This window comes from Epinephelus lanceolatus, chromosome 14, assembly GCF_041903045.1.
Source record: "Epinephelus lanceolatus isolate andai-2023 chromosome 14, ASM4190304v1, whole genome shotgun sequence".
Classification (NCBI taxonomy): domain Eukaryota; kingdom Metazoa; phylum Chordata; class Actinopteri; order Perciformes; family Serranidae; genus Epinephelus; species Epinephelus lanceolatus.
Genome location: NC_135747.1, coordinates 16,986,333 through 17,010,991, shown reverse-complemented (window position 1 = coordinate 17,010,991; position 24,659 = coordinate 16,986,333). Strand labels below are relative to the sequence as shown.

Here is a 24,659-nt window from a genome sequence, read left to right as displayed (position 1 = left end):
GCTCTTTTTTCCTAAACCCAACCACATGTGTTTGTTATTGAAGGAAAAAGAAAAGCTCAGTTAATGGTGTTATACCGATGTAGTGTGTTCATTCTGAAAGAGACTGTATGTAAAAGTTAAATTTCCTGTGAAAATGGAAGTGTATTTTGAAAGAAGATAATGGAGGCAATGGGTAGAACTTGACACAGTGTCCCAGAACATTAACAACCAATGCATCCAAGGTACCTTTTACGTCATATGTGGACGTGGAAAGTCCATTACCAAATGTCAATATGTGACGAGGTCGGAGTGAGAATGTGTTGCAATAAATCACCCTTCCTGTGTAAAGTTAGCATGTTATTTCTGCGTTTATGTGGCACCTCTAACGGCACTCTGTTTTCCACAGTCCAAAAACAAATCAGTTTGGTCTGTCAAATGTTTGTCTATGTTATATTCTTGGAGACCTGTTCAAGTTATTTCACTGCCTCTCATGTAACACATGCTGGGATATGCCTCAGTGCAGTGATAGTAAATTAGCAGAGCTATAGTGGTGACCCCCCACGGTCTGCAAGGAACGTAGAAAGGGCAAAAGCTACATTGAAGAATACATGAATAAGATTATATGGAATAGACCTCTTTCATCTACAGAAACAGTTTGACATTCTTCAACCATGATATTTTTATGCTCCTTTAAAGAAAAGAGCAATAACAACATAATTAAATTAATTGGCTCAACCTGTGTGGTGATACAGGTAATTGGAGGCAACGTAAAGGAAAAGAGGGAGCTGTTTGAAGTTTGTGTCATTCTACTAATCATGTTCTTATTTGTATTTGACCTCACTGATTCATGATCACATTACAAGCTTTCTGATGGCCAAGGATTTTATTGTAAAGCAGCAGGAAGTGTCGGTGTAGTCTCTGAGAACAACAGATACCTTCTTGTTCATTACACAATGAGACATATCCTTTTGTGGTTTTATTTTAGATTTTCCATCTTTGTGCCCCTGTTGTTGTGTCAGTAAATGTCAATCCTGCAACACTTTTCAAGATAAGTCCAAGGTTGTACTACGTTGTGCTTTTCCTGTAGTGTGAAAAGCCACTGGCTCCATGCCCACGTCAGGAGCTTTGTTCACAGGTTTTTCTGGCACTGGTTGGGCCAATACTGGAGACTGAAGACTTACTGTATTCTGATAATCACTACTTCAAACTTGACGCTGTAAATAGTGAGTTTTATCCAGTATTTAATGCATTTAAATGAGCTCTTTCTTCAATAAAATGTTAATAAATTGTATAAATTCATAGAAGAAGTGGCCAGACAATTAGCGCAATTTATTATTCTGACAACAAGTAAAAATAACCAAGGCTTTGCAGCCATGTACAAGAGGGCTCAGGCATGTTTATAATGGTATGCATTGTACATAACAGGATGTGTGTGTGCTCATGTAGACATAATGAATGTGTGCATCTGCGATAAGATGTTAGCAGGTGTTTGCTCACTGTGTTTGTTGGCAGGTTTGTTCAGCCGGCTTCCCATGGGGCTTGATGTGACCCGGGGCATCTGTTGCCCCCCTGCCCATTTTCTGCCCTTCAGCACCCTCTTTTATCTTTGCCCATGACCTGCTGCAACCAGACACACACACACACTCACTCACACTTACATAAGTTTAGACTAGTTCAGTTTGCAGAGAAAAACAACAGATGTGGAGTCAAACAATGAGAATAAAAGAGGTGATTGCCATAAATACTAAACGTCTGAACTTTGGCATGTCTGCGTCTTGCTTCTAGGGTGCAGGGAGATTGTAACATAATATTCAGGCTGTTACAGATTTGATAGAGTTTGATTTGGGTACACTTTCATGGAGGACAATGAGGAAGAGAGGTGATAAGGGCTACAAGTAGTGAAAATGAGGTGAGGAGGGGCATATTAGCACAGCTGGGCCTAGTAGGGAGCTCTGTGGTTATGTTGGCCTTGTATCTGTTTGTATGTATTCAGGTTACAGCACACAAATACTCACCTGTTTAATATGGGTAACATCAGATAGTGTAGGCCAGGGACAAAGTCATACAGTTAACTCAAACTTTAGGGACACACATAAAGGATTAGTTTGAATTACTTCAGAGATCAGTATGAAGTCCCAAGTAATTGATATGCTTTAGTGCAATGTAAAATTGCCCAATGGGCTTATCTTTTGTCAAGGCATTGCATGTCCCTGACAACAGCGATAAGAATAATTCAAAAAAGGGTAATTTGTTCAGGGACAGAGATGCCATTGCTAAAGGAGATTGCGTTATAGGATGAAAACCATTTATTGGGATTACCTGCCCACATTGGTCTATTGTGATCTTTTCCTAAAAAAGGTTTATCTTTTGTTGAGGGGTGCATTAACATGCCCATGATGAATAATGCTAAATATGGTAATATTTACCATGTTGGCCGTCTTCATGGGGACTGACCATTTCTCCAACAGCTCATAATTCCAAAGCCCCAGTAGCTCACAACATATCCCACTGGACAAAAGGCCCATTTGTCCAACAGCCAGAGATCCCAAAAACAAATGCACATTGACACCCTGCCAAACAGAAGCATATGGCTAATTATTATAAAGTATGACATCATCAGGCCTTCCTACTGTGAAGGCATGACCTGCTCTACTGTACCTCTGATTGCCTGGTACTCACTGCCTTGGTTGGTTGGGTTAAGGCCAATTAGAGGAGTGAGACTGGTTTGGGTCAGGTTAAGAACAGCAAGTTTAGCCAATCATAGGCAGAGTTTGGCAGGTGCCTTTCCAGTGACATCATTCTGTGAAATAATTAGCCATGTGCTTCTGTTTGAGAGAGTGTGTAGAGTATTTTAGGAGAAACAGCCCTTTTGAGCAGTGAGTGTTTTTCGGTGTGGGCTGTCGGACATTTTTCGAACTATTCGTGCTTCAGAATTATGAGCCGATGAAATGATGGCATGTCAACATCTTAGTTTAGCATGTTAGCCAGCTAACATTTGCTAATTAGGACTAAACAAGAAGTACAGTACAGGTAAAAGGAAATGTCATTAGTTTTGCAGGTATTTGGTCATAAACCTAAGTGCTTATTAAATACAAGAAATTCCTGATGAAGGCACTAGATGAAAACTCACCAACTTCATTCAGGGTTTGGACAAGGTGCTTGAAGTGCTTGGATTTTGAGGAGAAAAAAACAAGCACTGGAATACTTTCAAAAATGGCCCCTTCAATAAACCACATAACGTTGTCTTTCTTCGCCAATTTATTACATTTAAATTGCTCAGAATCAGAAATCGCTCAGATTTTTCTTATTTTAAACTCTGAGGCGTCACCATCTGGACCGCAGCACGCTCTCCCTCCCCTTCCTTTCTCACCTTGATGAAATCCCGTCCAACATTGTAGTTTATTTTTGCTTTGCTCGACTCGTAACCAGTAGGCCTATGTTAGCTTCTCAAAACTTAACATGACTTAACAGCTGGCTTTTCACTGTGATTTGTCCTCCTCTCTTTAGTGTTGCAACAGTGTAATAGCTCTGCCAAAAAGTGAAATTAAAACTTAAGTTTTAGCTGGCATTGTTTCAGTGCGGCACTTACAGATATGTCTATCTTAAAGATGATTTTTGCCTTTCTTCATAATGTGTACTTCTTTTTGTAATGAGTTGACAGTTGTGTGATATCAGGCAAGTGCAGTGGGATCTCTCCTTCTCTTCTTGCACCATTTGCAGCCAGGCAGGAGGACACCGTTAGTGGAGTTCAGTTTTAGTGAGTTTCTCTGGTTACTTGATGCTCTCGCTTTGAAACTTTCTCCGGATTGGAACTTCTCAAAGCATGAAAAGGTGGTGTGTTACAGTCGTATAAGCACCATAGCTCTTATGCCAACTGTTTTGTTGAGGATTTTATACAGTTATGCTCAAAAAGAGTGTGGTAAGTAATCCTGCTCTGAAAAGAGAGACAGTGTTTGTTAAAAGAATATTTCCAAATTAATTAGTTTCTTTGAGTGAGGTCCTTGAAAATTAAAAAAGTGCTTGAAAAAGCGCTTGAAGGTCCTGAATTTAATTTTATAATGTCTACGTTACCCTGGTTATTACAATCAATCATGGAAGGCATGTGAACATCTGTGACCCAAGAACATGGCAATTCGTTCAGTAGTTTCAGATATTTCATTCCAGATGATATTATGATGCATTTGCAGAAAATAAACTCAGCGCTCAGTTCAGAAATAATGATGTTGTTACACCTCTATTTAAAGTGCCATGGAGTTCCTACAGGAATAGTCATGAGTAAATCATGTGTTACAGTCTCTATCACCACAAATCTGCAACCCAGTTTAAAAACTGCTTGATAAATCAGTCCGCATCTGGACGGTGGCTGGGTGCTGGATTTCGGAAAGACCTTCATGCCTTTTTGCTTTTGAGTTTTGAAGGCCGTCATTGAGCTGCCCACATGTACAGTGTTGTGTGCGGCCATATATCTTCAGCCAGCTCCTCTGAGCCCTCCAGACATACAGTAAGTCACCTATTCACCAGTCAGCGTTAAGAATAGCTATTCCCCAGCATCGCTATTCAGCAGTGTTCAGAGCAGGTGGGGAGTTTGAAGAAAAAGAGATTAGCTATTTCTACTCCAGAAAATGATTTATGCCCAGACTTTTATCAGGAAGCCTCTTCCCCCCTGCAAAGATCATTTCCCCTGACTTCACCTCACAACGGGAACTATTTTAAGCATTGGCTCATTAATACAGAGTGATTGGATTCATTGTTCTGCAATCCTGATGGATGTCCTCTGAAGTTTTCCCTCTCTCAACTCCCACCTCAATCCCCTCTTCAATCTTCGGGTTGAATTTCCTCCCAAGAATGCAGCCCCATTGTCTTCTGAAAGTTAGATAAATCAGTTGCCAAAGCCTTTTGTCGCTTCAGTTCATTTAAATGAATTTGCATTAGCCTCACTCCATAAAGCCATTCATAATGACAGCAGTTCTGACTTCAATCTCTGTAGACCTTTATCCATTTTAACAACCATTGAAGACACACTCAGCTTAAGGTCTTACACTTTATACTCCATTTCCACAGCGTATTCCAATAAATTCAGACTGAGACATCAAATACATTGACAAGCTTTCTTTTATCAAGCTTACACTGCCTCTTTTTGGGAAACACATCAGGTATACGACTGCCTGTCAGTCATCACTCCTGAATTTGTTCATATGTTCTCCTCATTTCAGACACTTTTTATAAATTGAATTGGTAAGTACTTTAGAAGTGATATTAGCCCTTTCGTTTGCTGTCCTCACTCTGTAAATGTGCCTCCTTGAGCAATAATCTGTTAATATTGATCAGTCAGGTAGTTTTCTATCAGTAAGTATCAGTTAGTCCCACTTTTGCTAGCTGGTACATTGAAGTGCCAGCCAGTTGAAAATTGTTGTGTAGTCAACCAATGTAAGGCACCACACTAACAAAAGAAAAAAGATTAAGAAACATCTCTGCAAAATGGCATTTTCATTGTTCCTGGAAAAAAACATGAAACTGTGACCTTTTACACATTTGTAGAAGTTGTGTGTGATTGGCCCAGTCGGGACCTGCATTATTCTTCAACACGTTTACTGTCACCTTGTGCATTATGAGTGCTTTCAAAGTCCATGCTGTCTTCTGTATTCAAGCGATCCTCCACAACCCATCCACACAGCACTGTATCAATTGTGTGGGCTATTTTAACTCCGGGATGGTTGACTTTGACAGCGGGGTTGTGTACGGATTGCTCTGCTTGAAATAAGCTCTATAGGAAAGAGCGTATTGCCACTCTGCCTGCTGTGTGTTCTGCTGCAGTAAGTCTGCTCTGGGTGCTATAGGAGGGTCGACTGCTATTTATACTGTACCTCCACTGCAGTGGCACTCCACTCTTCTCCCTGTGCACTCCTATTCAGAGAGGAGAGGAGATTTTGAAGCCACTGAAAGTTTTTATTCTGTTCTGATGTACAGAGCTATATTTATGTGTCAAGGTATTTTCTTTTCAACACACACAACTCCGGCTGCTGTATGCATAGGTGTAGATTTCAGGGGTGACGCAGGGGACACGTCCCCCTCAATATTTAGAACATCTGTCAAAACCCACAAAAAAGTATGTGAATGTTTCTTTTTAGCTAACATTAGCTTATCGGCTGATCGTGATCAGAATTTCATATGACCTGACTTGTGTTTTGCTTGACCTGAGCTATGTCTTGCTTGACTCACAGCACAGACTTGACTGACTTGATTCCCACCACAGTAACTTGGGACTTTCTTGAGACTTGAAGATTAAGACTTGAGACTTGCTCATGACTTCTGCTTGCGTGACTTACCCCTACCTCTGCCAAATGGTGCATACATTTTCACCCAAATGTATGAAATTTAGCATTTGATGCTCAAAAGCTTCTCTCGAAAGATGCCCGAATGTTCGTTTTATATGTGTCCAGTCCAGTGCTGGAACAAAACCTCCACCCTTGCCTGTCTGTGAAGAAACCAATTTTAACTGAACAAAAATGTAAACGCAACACTTATTTTTGCTCCCATTTTTCACAGGTTTACACTAAAAATCTAAGTTTTTTTTATGCACTCGATACATACATTTATCTCGAATTTAGGTCAAAAATTGTACGCCTGACAGGTGCGGCTTATCAAGATACTGATTACTGATTACTACACAGTTGTGCCTCAGGATGGCCACAATACAAGGCCACGTTAACGTGTGCAGTTTCAACATACAACACAATGCCACAGATGTCTCGAGTTTTTAGGAGCATGCATTTGTTCACTGACTGCAGGAATGTCCACCAGAGCTGTCGCCCATTAACTGAATGTTTCCGGATTGACAGTCAATCCAACCGGCTTCACAACCGCAGACCTTGTGTAGCCTTACAAGCCTCCACCTCCAGCGTCTTTACCTGCAAGATCTTCTGAGCTCAGCTATCCAAACTGCCGATGCACAACCAAAGAATTTCTGCACGAACCATCAGAAACCGTCTCTGGGAAGTTTATCAGCAGGCTCGGTGTCCTCACCGAGTCTTAACCTGACAGCAGTTTGTCATAGTAACCAACTTGTGCGGTTGTGAGGCCTGTTGGATGTTCTTCTAAATTTATAAAAACAACATCAGAGACAGGTTATGGTAGTGACACAAACATTCAGTTCACAGGCAACAGCTCTGGTGGACATTCCTGCAGTCAGCATGCAAGTGGCATGCTCCCTCAAAACAAAAAAAGACCTTTACCTTTGATTATTCCAAGGCACACCTGTGAAGTAATGATGCTGTTTGATAAACATCTTGATATGCCGCACCTGTCAGGTGGATGAATTATCTTGGAGGAGAAGTGCTCACTAACACAAATGAAATGTATCTACTGAGTGCATGAAAAAAAAATTAGAAAGCTTTAACCTGTAAGAAATGGGAGAAAAAACTAAAGCATTTCATTTTAAAGGGCCAGTGTGTAATATTTGTCATGGTTTATTGTCAATCTGAATCTGAATCTGAATATTCTACCCATTAATATGTTTATACAAGTGTATGATCGCTATAAAATAAAATTCGTTTGGTTTTCGTAGCCTTATAATTATGCTTTTATATATATATATATTAAGGGCCTTGCTTTAGAGAGGTCGCCATCTTGCGCCGCCATGTATGTACGGCAGACCGAGCGGACAATCCAGCCAGCCAGAGAACGCGTTTCGCGTGTATAAATGAACCAACGAAGACAGCGGAAGGAAGGAAGAAGGAGGAGGAAACAGCAGAGAGTGTTAGTAGTTCGTCGAAAGAGAGTAGTGAAAAGTTTTTTTAGTAATAAAGTTTGCGAATGGACCACACTTACCACGCAACAGGAGAGAATGAACCCGAGCCGTCATCTGCGAGGAAAAGAAGATGCAGCTTCACTCCTTGTGATGCACTCTCTGCGGCGCTTTTCCTCCTGGTGATATCTCCCCAACAATGGCAGCAGTAGCACCGAATCCCATTCTGTGCATTCAGCCTCTCTTCTCACCCGCTCAGCATCAAACACATGGAGTTCCTCATCTGTATGCTCCGGCTCAAACAGGTATGGCTCTGGATCTGTGTCCGCTACAAGAAACTCTTCAAAATCGCGTTCAGAGTCGTCCATTGCAGCTGCTATAGTCTGGAGATATTGCTAGGCTAAATAAACAGCTGAGCTGTGTTTACCGGCTACGCTGTCAGTCAGTGTGCGGGCTGGAGATTGGCGGAGCAGAGAGGGGAGGGGGGTCCCCACTTAGCATGGTAAACAAGTATGTGTGTAAAGTTATGAAGTGTGTCTATTACGCCAGAAGAGTCAGAGTTTGGGACGGAGTGGAGTGTTACCGGAGTTTCTGGAGTGCTCAAATAAACGGGCCTTTTTCCCAAATGCTCCTCTGGTCTCCTGCTCGTGAGGGATTCATTACAATATCGTAACATGGTTTAGATTTCTAAATAAACACTCACCTCGTCGCTAGATAGACCTACTCCTGAAAAACTCGTGCGCAAGGCTTTTTGTCCCTATGAGGCCACCGTCATTTACCCGACGGGAGGGGTGAGCGAGTGAGCCCTGCAATCTAGAATTTGACCACTGATGTCACTGTTTCCAATGGTTTTCAACCCATTTTACACACTGGCCCTTTAAATTTTTGTTCAGTGTTCAAAAATAAAGTACACTTCTCTACTGAAACCCATAATCATAGTCATCAAAACCATTACCATCAAGAGTACCATTATTGTCAAATCTGAATTAAATGTCAAAAAGCAAATAGTAAGGTTAAGGGCTGTGATTTTTTTTCTTTTTATTAATAAAGTTTGAAAGAATTCAAACACAATATACATGATAATTAACTTAACAGAAATCCAAGTAGCCTTATTGTGTGTTGTAGAACTACTAGATGTCCTTTATCCACAGTTTTTCCACTGATGCTTCCAAAGGCTTCCACACATTACTGTACCAATGTTTAGGTGTCTTGAGTTGACCAAGATGTCATATTGCAAATTTAATTTACGTAGAATGACAATGGAAGCACAAATGCATGTGTGCTTTATCCAACGACACTAATCTGATGAGAATGACACCTCTTCTTTTAGGTTTTTATCCTAACCCGCAAGACCATTAGGTGCATCGACATCTATGTCTGCCCATATCTTTGTCACTTTCCAATACTGAATGCTTGGTTTCAACCATAATGAAGCTTTTAAGTAGCAGCATGAGAAGTGGACAGGGTGTTAGGGACAGGGACCGGCAGGGAAATCAGCTGTCAGTGGCCAGATACTTCCGTTCTTCTCATTAATTACTTTTGGGGAATGAGAGGTGGAGGCCAAATGAGTATTGATTGTGGTGGGCCAGTATAGGGCCAGTTTCACTGGCCTTTCCCACACGTCATTGCTTCTCCACATCCCCATTAAGTGGGAACAAGAGGGATCAGTGGCAAGCTGGGACCCTATTAAAGACGGGACCTTAGAGTGTCAGACAGGCTTGCTAGCACACAAACCTCCACCATGAGACAACACTTCTTTTCGCTTTGAATCTGTCCATCTGTCCGTCTTTTAATCCCTCCTCCACTGCTTTAGTGCAGACTGTCAATAGGACGACAAAGGTTTAAATGTAACAGGCTGTTTGCAAGTCAAAGGAATCAGACTTTGTCGCACTAGGTGTCTTTGATTTGCTGCTCTTCTTTTTTGTTACTTTCCCTACTATTCTCGGTCTCCACTCTCCTGCCACAACTCAAATCCACAGAAAGACAATGGAAATAACTCTGAACTCACAGTAAGGTCTCTTTCCTTTTCTCTTTTTCACTCCGCCTCCCCGATCCATGCTTTTGTTGCGTGACTGATGATTTTAATTACCTGTTAACTCCCCGTACTCAGCAGATACACATGATAAATGGTCCGGGTGACTGTTGTAGCCACCATCTGGATGGGGCAAAGGAGTCTTAGGAGCTTTTCTCCACTGTCATACTAAAGACAGCCACCACAGCAGGGGGGGATTGCAGGTGTACCGAGGGAGAACAAGAAACTGTCCCAGTTTAGATCCGGTTGACAGCTATTTAGTGTCATAGGGGTCACATCCATTTTTCCTGTCTGAAACTGCAGGCAGCAACAATATGCCTCTAGAAAAAAATAAGAAGCCCATATCACCACAGTGGGGAGACAGATTGCTGTAGAGGATTGGCCAGCAAATTGCAGCACTTTATATGGAGATTGTAGAGAAGGAGGTGGGGGGAGGAATGCTACCATAGGTACACGGTGGAATGGATTCAGAAGTAGGCATTTTGTACCATGCACAGGTGCTATGCAATGACCAGTATCATCTTTGAAGACTGAAGCTCCCAAAAGTTCTTGAAGCAAACTTGCTGCAGAAGTGCAAGCATAGCAGAAATGTGTTGGTGAAATGGATAGTAACCCTGGACGGAAAATGGGTTATGAAAGCTACTATTAACAAAGGCTGTGATCAAAGACTTACATTTCATTTCACAATAAACATAAAAACTTCTCAAGTGCAGTTCTTGAGGGGGACGCACTGAAGGTGCAGCCAAAAGTATTTTCTTCGATTCCCTGTGATGCAGACTCCATCACTCACACATAACATTCAGGGGTTTTACAGGAAGTAAAGTAATACTTCTGTTACACTGAATCCAAGTTAAGAAAGTATCAACCTGTCAGAGAGGGCAAGAGCTATAGAGGACATACAGTAACTGCAATGTTTTGAAACTGTTTTGTGCCTATAATTAGCACACGTTCAATGCATAGAATTACTGTACATTACTTAAAATTATATAGTTCAGTCAGGAACACTTAAGTCAAAGAAAACTTCATTTCCATTTGCAGTATTATATTTGTGTTGTTCTGGGATCCCGTCGCCTTTCCTCGCACCTCCGCAGAAAGGCTCTTCTATGCACCTATGTGGAAAGCCTAACTGTACATTCATACCAGAAGCTTCCAAAGTAGCAAAGTCTGTCGCGGACGCCCAAGAAGCACTACTGTCAAAAATATTTGTGGCAGCTTTGGTCCCTCTAGTCGCTCATCACGTGAATCATTGAACGTTCAATCGTGCTTGTCAATTTAAAGGAGCCGCAAAACGGACTACTGGCTTGAAAGCGGCGTAGTTGCTGCTTGCTGTTGTCCAGTCAAAAAGCTAATAGTTGGCCTACAGAAAGTTATGTTTGGTAAATGAAAACAGAAAACGTGTGTCATCCCATTCAAACCAAGCAAGGAAGACTTGCATGCTACGTCGCAACATTAGCCTGCAATTCTCTCCTCTATTACTAACATTGCACACTTTAAAACTTACCAGACCAACCAGCTACCTCCACGACGTGGTCCCAAGCCTCATTCTTTTCTTTTTTGGTCTCCGTAACCAAACAGCAACACATTATAAAGGACTGAGTGGGCGCAAACACAAGTAATAAACTTCTCAATATGCATTGTCGGAACAAGTGTGCTGTAGGAACCAGTTTCATGGCTTGTTCTCTGGGACCTTCATCAAAGCACATCAACGTTCTGACTGGTTGCTGCCGAACCGCGTCAGAGCTCATTACCATAAAGTTAACGTGTTTTAACTCCCCTCTGGACCTGCTCCAGTCGCTTTGGTCGCCCAAGACGCGCGGCTGACAACCAGGCCCCAGCCCCTGGTAATTTCCGCCTGTGGCTGCATCCAAAATAACTCCTTTTTTGTAAACCCACAATTCATTTCTTCATCTGTTTTTGTACAGATTTAACCTCCACATTCAAAGGTCCAGTTTGTAGAATTTAGAAGGATATATTAAAAGAAATTGAATATAATGATCAGTCTTCATTAATGTATAATCACCTGAAACTAAGAATTGCTGTGTTTTTTATTACCTTAGAATCAGCTGTTTATCTATGTGCGGAGTGGTTCCTCCTCCATGGAGTCTGCTATGTTGTTGCTACAGTACCCCAGAACGGATAATCCAAACACTCGCTCTAGATAAGGTGATTCACGTTTTTGTGTTTTTCACGCCAGCCACCGTATTTCCCCTACAGTCTTGGCGCACTGAAGAAGTTTCAGTTGGTTGCAGTCTGCAACCTCACCACTAGGTGCCACTAAATCCCACACACTACATCTTTAATACACAGACATGAGATAGCTAACAATATTCTTCTCACTTGACTCTCAGCAAGAAAGCTGAAAATGTCAAACTACTCTTTAAACACACAGTGGTGGAAGAAGGTTTTCGGACACCCCATGCATTTGTGAAATATTGCATTAAGAATCACTCTTAGGTCTTCACGTGCAATTTCTTTTAGTACAGTCACAGCCAAAATACTAAATAAATCCTAAAAAAGCCATTAAAAACTTAAAATTGATTGGTTCCATAAAAATACATGAGAAATTTTGAGTATTGGGTCATTTTGGTACCAGTGATGGAGGTCGTTCTTTTTATTAAAAGACACAATTTTTGTTGCCAAGCTTCGTGTCTACATAAAGCCAGCACATTTGAAAGTTCTTCAGACACAAAAATGGCTAAAACAAGGAACCTAACGCAGGAAACACGCCTGAAGATAAAGATTCTCAGCCAGGAAGGGTACAGCTGCCGCCAGATAGCCAGGAAGTGCAGATGCAGTCCTTCAGCAGTTGGATACACTCTGCAGAAATACAGACGAACCAACAGCTTGGAAGACAAACCAAGATCTGGGCGTCCAAGGGTTTCTTCAGCAAGAAATGACCGCATCCTGATCCGCATGTGCAGGCAAAACCGCCGAATGACATCACAGGAGCTTCAGCAGCAGTGGTCAAACCAAACTGGTGTCCAGTGTTCCACCCGCACTTTACGTGGCCGACTTTTAGATCATGGCTTAAGGTCCTACAAGGCTATCAAGAAGCCCCTGATCAATGAGAGACAGAGGTTAGCCTGGCGTCGTTGGGCCCAGGCACACAAGAACTGGACAGCCAGGAACTGGAAGAAGATTTTGTGGTCAGATGAGTCCAGTTTCCAGCTTTATCTTCCTCCTACTAATGTGAGGGTACGCAGAAGGCCAGGCGAAGCATTATCTCCAGCATGTACAGTACCTACTGTCAAGCATGGTGGAGGCAGTATCATGGTTTGGGGATGCATGAGTGCTGCTGGTGTTGGTCATCTCACTGTCTGTGATGGCACATTGAACTCTACCAAGTATTGTACGATTGTCGAAACCCACATGCTCCCTTCTGCGCGTGCACTGTTTCAACAAGATAATGCCCCTTGCCACACATCCAAGGCCAGTAGAACTTGGCTGCAGGAGCACAGTATCCAGGTCTTAGAGTGGCCAGCTCAATCCCTGGACATGAGCCCCATTGAAAATCTGTGGTGGATTATCAAAAGGTCTGTGTCAAAGCATAAACCAAAGAATTTAGAAGAATTAAAAGCAGTAATTCAAGAAGAATGGGACAAGATTACCCCTCAACAGTGTGAAAGGCTCGTGGGGAACATGCCAGCCAGGATTAGAGCTCTACTACGTGCCAGTGGCAGGACTACTAAATATTAATTTGATGATGTGATGGTTTATTTATTTTTTGTTCAGTTTTGAACACATTCTCTGTTATTTGTTGACTTTGATACCGACAATGTTGAGAACTGACATATTGAAACTGTCAAGAATTTAGTTTTGTTAGTTTTTCTTGTAAACAATAAACAAAAAAATATAATTTGTATTTGTTTGTATCTGTCTAATGCAGCCACACCTTTTGAAACACAAAAAAGATTTTTCCACAAATATTTCATGATAATATTTGAGATTGTGTAAAATTTTAAGGGTGTCCGAAAACTTTTTTCCACCACTGTATCTTGGCAACCCAACAAACAGGCACATATTGTAGGGATATCTGATTCTCAGGTGGCTATCACAGAGGTCAGCGCTAATGAGGCAACAATTCCAATTATACTGTGCTTGATTGAGTTGAGCACATCAGTCACTTACTTATACTCTATAATTAGACTTAGACCCAACAGTTTGTTTGACAGTCAGGTCTCTGTGGTGTGCTCTGTGTGTTTATTCATAGAGTTCATGGCAGAGAGCAGATGACCCACAGTGCAATGGGAGTGACCCCCAGCATTAATGAAGGGTAACGATGATAGTCCCCATAGCAGACCCCGTGTCACTTCAGTTTTGTCTTGCGGTTTGTAAAAGCAGCACACACAAAACCACAGCTACACACACACAGACGCTCACACACACACATTACAGATTCTACAAATGTGACATTGCTCCAACTTGAGGTCCCCGTGGTAACATTGAGACAACTTCAATTCATCCATTCCTTTAGTTCCCTGAAGCTAACTGTGAAGTGCTTTTGAAGCACGCCAAGTACTCATCGATGGCAGGCTGCACTTGAAATTGAGTCAAATGGTATTGAATTGAACTAATTTGAATCTAATCAAATCAAATTCAGGGGAATTGAATATTTGTGCAGCATGCATGCACGTGCTTGTGTTTTTGTCCCAGTAAATGTTTTCAATCTGTTCACCCATGACGATGCAAGCTGAAAGAGCAATTTGGGTCAGCCGCAAGACAAACACAACCAGACACCTAGAAAAGAGACAGACATATCAATATGACTGTTGTAAACAAGAGCACCTATATTGTGTATGTGTGTTTCTTTCTCACTCTATCTCTCTATCGGCAGTGAATCAGTGGAGTGTTAGGACATCGTTTAAGCTCTCGCACAGCATCAATACTGGCTCTATTGATTTTTTCAAACAGTTAATGGAAGCCTTTAGGGCAGGAAAGCTAATTAAAATCATATGCAGGTCAAGCTCATTTAAAGACTCCCCATTAGTTTATGTTTAGCTTAACCACGCTTGACTGGAAAATCCATCCATCGGGCATCGTAATTGACTGGTGTTTCTAATGGCTTTCCAATGCTCCTGAGTTCCTCTGGCAGATTTCATGCTGCAGCTCTAATAACCCACATACAGAATCATTAAAGACGGTTTCTGCGTGTCCTGTATCCTCAAAGTAACTTGCCAATGCCTGGAGACATTGATATGTTTCATACCCTTTGGAAATATGCAACCACAACACTCAGAGGCAGACACCGTAGTTCACGGTGTCTTGAATATTGACTTAGTGGAAAGAATGTTGATGATGTAAGAATTCAGATCAGAATTTTGATGGGATGATAATGTGATGCTTTAGTGTAATGAATCTTCAGTGATTGTTAAACTAAATATTCAGCAGATGCTATTTGTACCCAGTAGTCAACTATGCTTTTGTCACCAGTGGTGGAATAGTCCAATGTGGCTATTTATGCTCTGGTGTGTATAGCATCATGGCAGAGGCAAGCAGCCAGGTTTCCATAGGCAATAGTGCCCTTTACACCTAGGGTGTAAATAGCCAATTTAGATATCCCCCAACATGTCTTGCTACCTCCATAACTGTGCCACTATTTATACTATGTCACCGGACAATCTGGCTGTACATTTGTGAGTTTTGTTTGTTAAATTTACCACTTTCATTCCAGAGAATATCCAAGATTGGCCAGTACTAGCTCTAACATGATCTCTTTCCCCCAACACTAACCGCCTCCAACCTCATCATGCCAACGTGATGAGTACTAGCCAATCACAGCACGCACTTGGATCCATAATAATGTGTTGTGTGCATGGGTGTAAATAGCCGAATAGCTGCAGTGTGACTGTTCTCACCCAGGTGCTAACAGACACTTTGTAAATTAGTTCCACAATACAAATTATAGTATCCATTCCTGTAGATGAATTTCCACTGTGGCAGTGTATTTTCACAGTCAGCTCAGGCTTAGGGTTTCTCCTGCTTAAAATCTGTTTATATGTCTAACACATCACATTTAGACAACACTGACTGATTCATCAATTCTGAAGAGACCAACACTAATTTATGACTATATTTAATGTACAATGTATTCAACACTAATTCTAGTCCAAACACCCATTACACACTCCTCTATTGTGTAGAATTACCCAGGAGGCATTTAGATCACATAAGATTACATCCACAATGTGAGCTCAGGAAGGAACATAGGAACATGTATATTCTTTTTTTTCTTTAGGTTTGGAAAATGGCTCAATTAGAGTAACTGTGGCTTTTGTATGATTGCTGCAGGAAGGAATTTCTGAGTGTCCTGTCATGATGATTTCTATCTTGACGTGCAAGCACAGCTGCCACATTTCCACTGGCTATTATTTTCTGCCAGCCAGACAGTGGTCCTGCTTCTCCGACAAACATATTGTTTTTACACGCGTCAGCTTGCGACTGTTTGTGTGTGTGTGTGTGTGTGTGTGTGTGTGTGTGTGTGTGTGTGTTTGTGTGTGTGTGTGTGTGTGTGTACACATCTTGTGTGCATTTGCTTGCTGCAAACTGTGTTCCCTTGTTTGCTTGCACAACGCGTGTGAGTGTGCACTGTGCAGCGCCTTTCGGTGGGAGGCTGATTTGAATCTGAGTCAGAGGGAGATTGTATTTAGGCTGTGTTTATTGTTCCCTATCAGGGGCCAATATGCTAACAGCAGATGCCAACCATCTTGCTGTGTCTTAGTTTGATGCCTCCACTGCATGACTCTAGCCGCAAACCACACCGCCCTGCCGCCACGGTTGTACCCAGCTGGCATAAGCAGTGCAGGAAACCTCGCGATGTCGCAGCAGCTTCAACAGAGTGGTTCATTAGACAGAGTTAGATCAGATAAAATCCCCCTGAGATGAATTTTCTCTGTCACTGAGGAGAGACAGAGCAGAGGATATGAGCACGCTCTGAGTAAAATGGGCATATGAGAGGTTATATGTAATAATAACACCTAATAAGATGTCAGCAGCATTGCCTTATTGTGCTGCTGGAAAAAGAGTTTATTTTCTACTCCAGATGGTCCATACCCAATACTGTAAGATAAAAACATGCACACATACGCACTCACATACAGTAAGCCCCACATGTACATGTATGCATGCAATACACACACACCTTGCTCTTTGAGCTGATTATGCTCATATTATTAGCCACTCACGCATGATATTATGTTGTTCTATTTTTGATAACATTTCAGACAACCTACCAAATTTTAAATGGCTGTTAATGTGGTGGTTATTAAGGAGAAGCCAAGCATTAAAATGCACTTAATGTAAAGTGCAGGATGCTGCAGAGAACACCTGAACACTCCAGCCCTGTTTCATCCATCACCACATTTTGATCCAGCTAAAACGACTTGAGCTGCTGGTTGCTTGATTAACTGCATGTTTTACTCATTTGTAATCACAGTCATCGTAATTTGGCCGTGTGAATCATGTCCAACGTGTTTATGAAGTATTTCTGTAAGGTTAGTTGTTTTATAGATATCCCTCTTTTGCTAACACATCCACATTTTAGACTTTAATACAATAAATCACAATACCTGCCTGCTGAGATTATTAAAATGTTATTCTTATCAAATTTAACTTTCCTCCAAGCACCATGGGAGGAAACTTAAATTTGTCTTTTGAATACTCATGTTGGCGTTCTCTTTGTAGCTCAACTTTTATCTACAGATTTTGAGCATTTTTGCTCTTCTTCTGCCTAACATTGTTTTTAAGTCGTGCTTAAATCTCCACGTCTTCATTTCCTTCCAAACCAAGTTCGAACTCTTCACCTTTTTGAGTTCCTGCTTCCTTATATTCTGAAAACTAATTTCCTCCCACTCAGAGTGAGGAGGGGGATTTGGAGGGGTGCAGGAAAAGGGAAGGAGCAGAGGACAGAGATTTAAAGCCATGTATGATGATATGAAGAGATAAAGCCAGCAACAGATGGAGAGCAAGTGGACAAAGAGAGGCAGGTGGTGAGGAAAAGAGAAGTAAGAGAGGGATGAAGGATACAGGGGTGTTCACTCCCTGTCAGATTAGTAGCAGTAGGTCTGTGGCTAACAAGCTCAGACTCCTACAGCCCACGGCTCTCATGTCCGACCCCTAACCCCAAGATTCTCCTGCACAACCCACAAACCCTAAACCCCCATCCCTGATCCCCCATGCTTCCCCTAATACCTAGCCTCAGACAAAGTGAGAACCGCAAACAGCTTCCCCAGGCACACTGATGTAGAATAAATGGAAAAAAATAGTGTCAGGAGTATCATTTTACTTTGAATACACACGAGAAAAGCAGGCCTACATTTTATATCCACATAATGAGTCAGCCCTGTAACATTAGATGATATAATATACAATAATGACTCTCAGGGCAGTTACATCTGCTGACCTCTCTTGGGAGCTCAGTGCAATTATTTACCCAGCAGAAATTCATAGAGCAAAGCTAATGCAATTCAGTCCAAGGAAAGAAGATGTAGCTTCCTCAACTTCTTTTCAATTAAAACAGGATGATCTTATGGGAGAAGGGAATAGCTGTGTGGATGTTTCCTTTCCCAGTGACTTGAAAGTACTGACGCCTATTTTGAAATACAGTAATTGAGTGTCGGCATTGATGTGTGATAATTATTGCTGACAAGGTTGGACAGGTGTTTATCTACAGCGTGTGTTTCATGTGTGTGACACTCTGTCAACTGTTGGATTTCTTGTTGTGCTATACAGCTTCATTGTATACTGGCTGTATCATAGAAAAACTCCTCACTCTGTATTCAGTGCACATTCTTATCAAACTGACTGCTTGCTGAGGTCAACTGGTTCTCCCAAGATCAACAAGACTAAGAGTCTGCAGCCGTGCCGGCAGCTCTGTGAGGCTGAACTGACCATCAGCATGTGATATGCTTACAGTAGCAATGTTAGTGTGCTGATATTTAGCAGATAATGTTGAATATGGGCATCATGTGACTGTAGCTGAGCATGTTAGCATGCTATTACTTGTAATAGCACGGTGCTGCAATGGTTAGCATTGTCGTCTTGCAGCAAGAAGGTTCCTGGTTCAAACCCAGAGTGGGTGGGGGAGCCCTTCTGTGCGGAGTTTGCATGTTCTCCCCGTGTCAGCGTGGGTTTTCTCTGGGTACTCCAGCTTCCTCCCACAGTCCAAAAACATGCAGGTTAATGGTGGCTCTAAATTGGCCGTAGGTGCGACTGTGAGCGTGAATGGTTGTCTGTCTCTATGTGCTGCCCCTGTGATAGTCTGGTGACCTGTCCAGGGTGTACTCTGCCTCTCGCCCAATGTCAGCTGGGATAGGCTCCAGCTCCCCCGCGACCCCCAACAGGATAAGCAGTTACAGAAAATTAATGAAAATGAATGGCACAAACTGCTGCTGAGTTGACTGTGTGAAAGTTTGGTGTGTTTGTGCAATTATGTAAATAGTTTACAAATCAGTGAGGAATAAAAACTTTACTTTTGAAAAAGTAAATGACTGCAGGCTTCCTTATATATTGATAGATTAGGCTGTCTATTTTTTAACAATGATGAATAACGTTTTGATATTTATTCTCCAAGGTGATATTGACCAAAATATAAAGACAGCACCAAAGCTCAGGACAATATACAACAAATGGCCGTGACTAACTGAGCTTTTTTATGTCAAATATAGTATGCTACCACAAAGGTAGTGCATGATGATGACTTTACACTGCCTCAGAATAAAAGGATAGGTTCCCCTGGGTCACACAATGTATATTGTGTGTACATTTGATACTGACAAGAAGAATAAGCTTAGAATTGGCAAAGTAAACTAAAAAAAAAATAAGTCCAGGCATTCCTTTGTCTGTGTTGACTGTAGAGGGTTGAAGGGGATGTCATTAGTTTTACATGTATTTGGTCCAAAACCAGGGTATTGAACATTAAAGGAACAACTTGGTACATTAACTCACATTAACTCGATGCATTACAACTTCATTTTAATGTAATCCATTGGCAGTAAACAATGCCAGTGACCTGCAACATAAACACAAATAGTTTCCAGACCTCAATTAAAACTAAATCAACAGCATCCTCTTGTTGGTCTCTTAAGCTTTAATTGTTTGTGTTGTTCCTTATTTCTCCTTGTGTATCTTTAGAATTAGATGAACCGTGTTTTCCACTGCTTTGACCACCTTATACAATATGTCTCCAAAGAAATCTCGGGTCTTACTTCTCCATCGCTATCGTATTTTTTAAACTTAGCAAGCAGCTGCAGAGAAACAATCCGCTTCCTGTTTGCACTAGCATGCCATGCCTGGTGTTCATCAATGGTCATGATATATGTGTACTCAGATATGTTAGTGTGGTCAGAGATTATATCTGAAATGATGCTAAAAACGCTCATGTGTGCGGAAATTGTTGTCATTTAATTGGCCGCTTTAATTGGAAAACATCTCTGTGATTGTGGCTGTAAACATCTTGCTTGTCATTTTTCCTAATTTGCTATAAATATTAGCATTTTTTCATGACTGAAAACTCCATGTTAGAGGTGGCTGTATTGTGGCATGTTTCACATGGTATGTTTAAAACAGCTATATTTTAAACATTGAGTGTAAACTGCATGAAATATGCTTTGGTGTCTGGTTCTCTAACTCTCTCCCATGGCTCTTTCCCACTCACACACACAAAAACATGATTCATCACACCCACTCCACCACCCATCCAGACCACTGAGCACATGAGTCGTGTTTGTATTTGCAGGGCTCCAGATCATGACTATTTAGTTGCATTTTGTAACCATGGAGCACAAGTGTGACTTGTAAATATTATTAATATATGAACTGGGGGCTGTCAGTTTCTTTCCCACTCACAGTGAATAAATCCTCACATTTAACAGGGCTGCTATAACAGTTTAAGTTTCCGCTAACTACTAACAGCTGACTGTCGACCGGAAGCTTCAAGTTCACATCAAAAACATCAACACTTTATCCCCGAGATGAACTGGTGCTTCAAAAAAAAGCACCAGTCGTTGTGTTGCTTTTATTTGTTTACTTTATTACAACAGCACTGTATTTAATTCTATTATAATAATAGTGATAGATAATAATAGATAATAATAGATAATAGTGACTACTTTATTCAATGTAATTGTAACTGTAGATTATTTGGTAGTTTAGTGTTTTGCTAGTCTACAATAGTCAGGGATATCATTTTGATGCCATATCGCCCAGCCATACTTCATAGTCTGAACTGCAATTTAAGATGAAGTCCCCATTCAACTAAACATAGCCTCATTTAACAAAATGTGAGGCTGATTGAATTTGAATACATTTAACTAAACATTGTGAGTCACCTGCAGAGCTGCATCAGGCACACACTTCTAAAAATCACACAGCACACCCAAACATAGTTTGTATCAAAAAGAGCTTTGGGTATTTTTCTAGTCATTACTAGTTCTTCTTTAAAGTCTCTGTGGAAAAGTAGTTAGAAGGAGGGAAATCGTGCGCTCATGTAGAATCTGTTAGCTCATGAATTCAAATCTGATTTGCAGCTCAGTGCAGTTTGTTTGCACACAAATGAAGGCCGAGTCAAGTGTGCAAAAGAAGTTGAGCACTCCCACCTGTGTTGTATAAATAGATCACCATATTAATTTTATTCATCACCAAAGATGACACTGAAGCTAATGCCTGTGTGTTTTGTGTTGAAACCAGGTCCGTCTCTGGTTGGGACTCTGAAGAAGGACTGGGCCTCTCCAAACAGCATTGCTCTCTCCTGGCAGCAACCCGAACAAACAACACTGCCCATCCTCGACTACGAGATCAAATATTATGAGAAGGTACAGTTACTTTTGCTTATGGCAAGTACCTTGGTGTAGACCCATACTTTGGCTGATGAAATTATGGGCCCAGAGACTTCTTTTTTATTAGACAACTAATTCAGCCAGAATTTTGATATTCCAATAAAAATAAGGATCATGCAGGTGTTTTAAATTTGTTAAAGGCCCCTCCATTCATTGATATTTCTAGGTCTTTATGACTGAACAAGAACATCTGGCCTCAGATCAAAAAATCGTCATGGTGCTTAGTAATTTAACATCCTGGCACAGCAGAGCAGTCCACTCATTAAACTGTCACATAAAACACTGTTGACCTGGGATGATATCACACTAAAAATCTATGATGTTATCAAAATAAAGAGATGTGGGGCATGAAATATTAGGTTCTTATGCTCAGTATCAGTAGAGGCTGTTCATGCATCCAACAATCTCTACTGATTACAATTTCTGGAATAGTTAGGAATAAAATACACTGTGAGCTGCTGGAGTTGGGATCAACTTCAACAATAGCCTACCACATCAGCTCCTCTCATCTTATTAGTCAAAAGAATGGTACAAGCCATTCCTCGTCAGGGTAAAACTTAGTCTTTTTTCCTGCAGTTTAAGGTTCCCAAGGCACATATACACAGTCTATAGTACCCATTATATGATTATAAAGCAGTCCAAATATGCTTCCAAGGACAAATGATAACCCTTTTTAAGCTGAATAGACAATTCATTTATGCTGTCTCTGCATAATTATGTGCACAACATTATCTTAAAAGTCTATGATATCCATGCAGTCCAATTGTACTAAGTGGTAGTTTAATAAAATAAGACTTATGTATTAAAACTTGTCTATGCCTGTGTTTTTGTTCACTAAAGTGATCAAGTTTGAAGTCAGTGCTTGTCACTAGTTGTGCAATCAGCAGCCACCTCAGTGAGAGACAGTAATTACACACATATTGTGGTTGTAAATTGAGGTAAACCTGGCCGTCAGTCATTAGATCATTTTTACTCAAAAGCTGTTTTTAATCGTTTAGATTATTTTGATCATCTTCCACTCCCTCCCGCAGGAACATGAGCAGCTGAGCTACTCGTCAACGCGCACCAAGGCTCCCAGTGTGATCATCTCAGGTTTAAAACCAGCCACCTGGTACGTCTTCAGCGTACGCACCCGCACGCCAGCTGGATACAGTTCCTACACTCCTAAATATGAATACAAAACTACAGGAGACTGTAAGTACCTGAAACCATCCACAGCACTTGGAATGCATCTGTGTTTGTGTGTATTTTGTACTTCTTTTCACAGCTAAATGACAACAAATCCTTTAAAGCATGTTGCTGTGTCTCACCCCTGTCAGCAACTAGGATAAAATTAGAATTTGGTCCGGGGTTGAGGTCATGATTGGCATTAGGTTTATTTTAGGTTAAAAGAGCTTTTATTCTTGATGGCAGTTAAGGTGAAGTATGCAGAAATTATGTAAAGTGATGGCAAAAAACAAAATATCTCAGTCTGGGTGTCAGGTTGGTATGATACAGGTTGAAAGGGTCAGCCATCTATTATTAGTGTACGTTGTCTGAACAGACATGAGGAACAGTCTCAAAATCCATCAACAAACTTTCTGGCTGTTTCAAGGCCAGTTAAGACCTTTTTCTTTTGTGTGAAAAAAACAATTTAGGCTGAGGAGCCAACGCAATCACCAGTATAAATGTTGGCTTTGTGTGTGTCAGCAAATCAGGGGTATGTTACATTTGTACGTTTTATGCTTTTGTTTCAACATGTGTTATTATGTTAAGGCACAAAACCCACTTGGTAAAGGTAAGGAAAAGATCATGCGTTGGCTTAAAACACCCGGTTTTGCTGGCACAATCATGGCACAAACACATGAACGTCTCGGTAAAAACAACGCCATCCACCATCCCCTCTACCTCCAGATAACAAAGTCAACTCATATATATGTAATCTGAACCACATCACTTTAGAAACATTGATATGATATGTATGAAACCTACAAATGTAACATATCCATGGTTTGCAGATGTGTACAATGCCAACAGTTTCCTCTGATGACTAGGCGGGAGAAGCAGCAGCAGCACTGGGTGCAAGCAGCAGTTCAGGGTCAGATGAAGTTCAGGTACTGTAGCCTGGAGCAGCGCTCAGGGCGGCCTGCACCAAGAGCACAACAGCAAATAATAAGCCTGGATATGAGCCCTCCATCAGGAGAATCCACAGTAAAATTCCAACTAGTAACTTCTTCATGAGATCCTGGAAACAAACATAGTCACACGGTCACAAACACTAAATCATTACACTGTCATGACTATCTGTGCAGCAGGTTCACTTTGATTAAAGGAAAGTTTTTGGACTCTTAAATTTACCACAACATCATGTACATTACTGATGATCATTTTCCAACCCATACTATAGTCATTTTTGATTTCAGAAGGTTTGTTCTTACCCTACACTTTATTTTACAACAGTAGAGCTTTGTCAGGCCCAAAAAATCAGGCATAAATGAACTCACATAGTTTCTGTCTAAGCCCGACCCGAACCCCAGGAGCAGTTTTGGGCCAATCCCATGTAAAAATTTGAATTTCCACTGGTTCTTTTTACAAGCAAAAGTCAACTAAAGTCTTTTTTAGTGCAGTAACCACATTTGAGACATGGGGTATGTTTGTAAATTGCCACTGCAAGCACCAGACCATACCCTGGCACAAACTGGACCGATGGCCCAAAATTCTGAAGCGACATTAGTCCAAATAATGTTCAGTTGGACTGAAATATATCATTTCCCCAACACACCGTTATCCCAAAAACAAACACTCATCGTTCACAAGTCCAATTTCTCTGAAAATACACACTCCCTGTAATTAGAGGCATCTAAGCCACCGATCCCGGGTGTTTTTACCGACCCTTCCCAGTGTTTCTCAGCACCATTTGAGTCACAGATCCTGGGGTCTTGTCTGAATCCTCGCAGTGTTTACCAGCAGCGTTTGAGCCACTGAAGCCCAGGGTTTTTCATTTTCTGACCCATTCCTGCTTTACCAGCACCGTTTGTGCCACCATACGCAGGTGTTTTAAGCCAAAGCATGATCTTTTCCTCACAATAACCAA

At 41.2% G+C, this 24,659-nt stretch overlaps 1 protein-coding gene across 1 annotated transcript in view; it reads left to right on the top strand.

Moving 5' to 3' along the window:
* The window catches only part of LOC117251413 (ephrin type-A receptor 6-like), a 232,696-nt gene that overhangs the window by 165,728 nt on the left and 42,309 nt on the right, over positions 1-24,659 (top strand). Inside the window, exons 6-7 of the mRNA XM_033617680.2 lie at positions 21,438-21,562; positions 22,618-22,780. Coding sequence (XP_033473571.1) covers positions 21,438-21,562; positions 22,618-22,780 — 288 coding nt within the window. The remainder of the gene's footprint in view (positions 1-21,437; positions 21,563-22,617; positions 22,781-24,659) is intronic.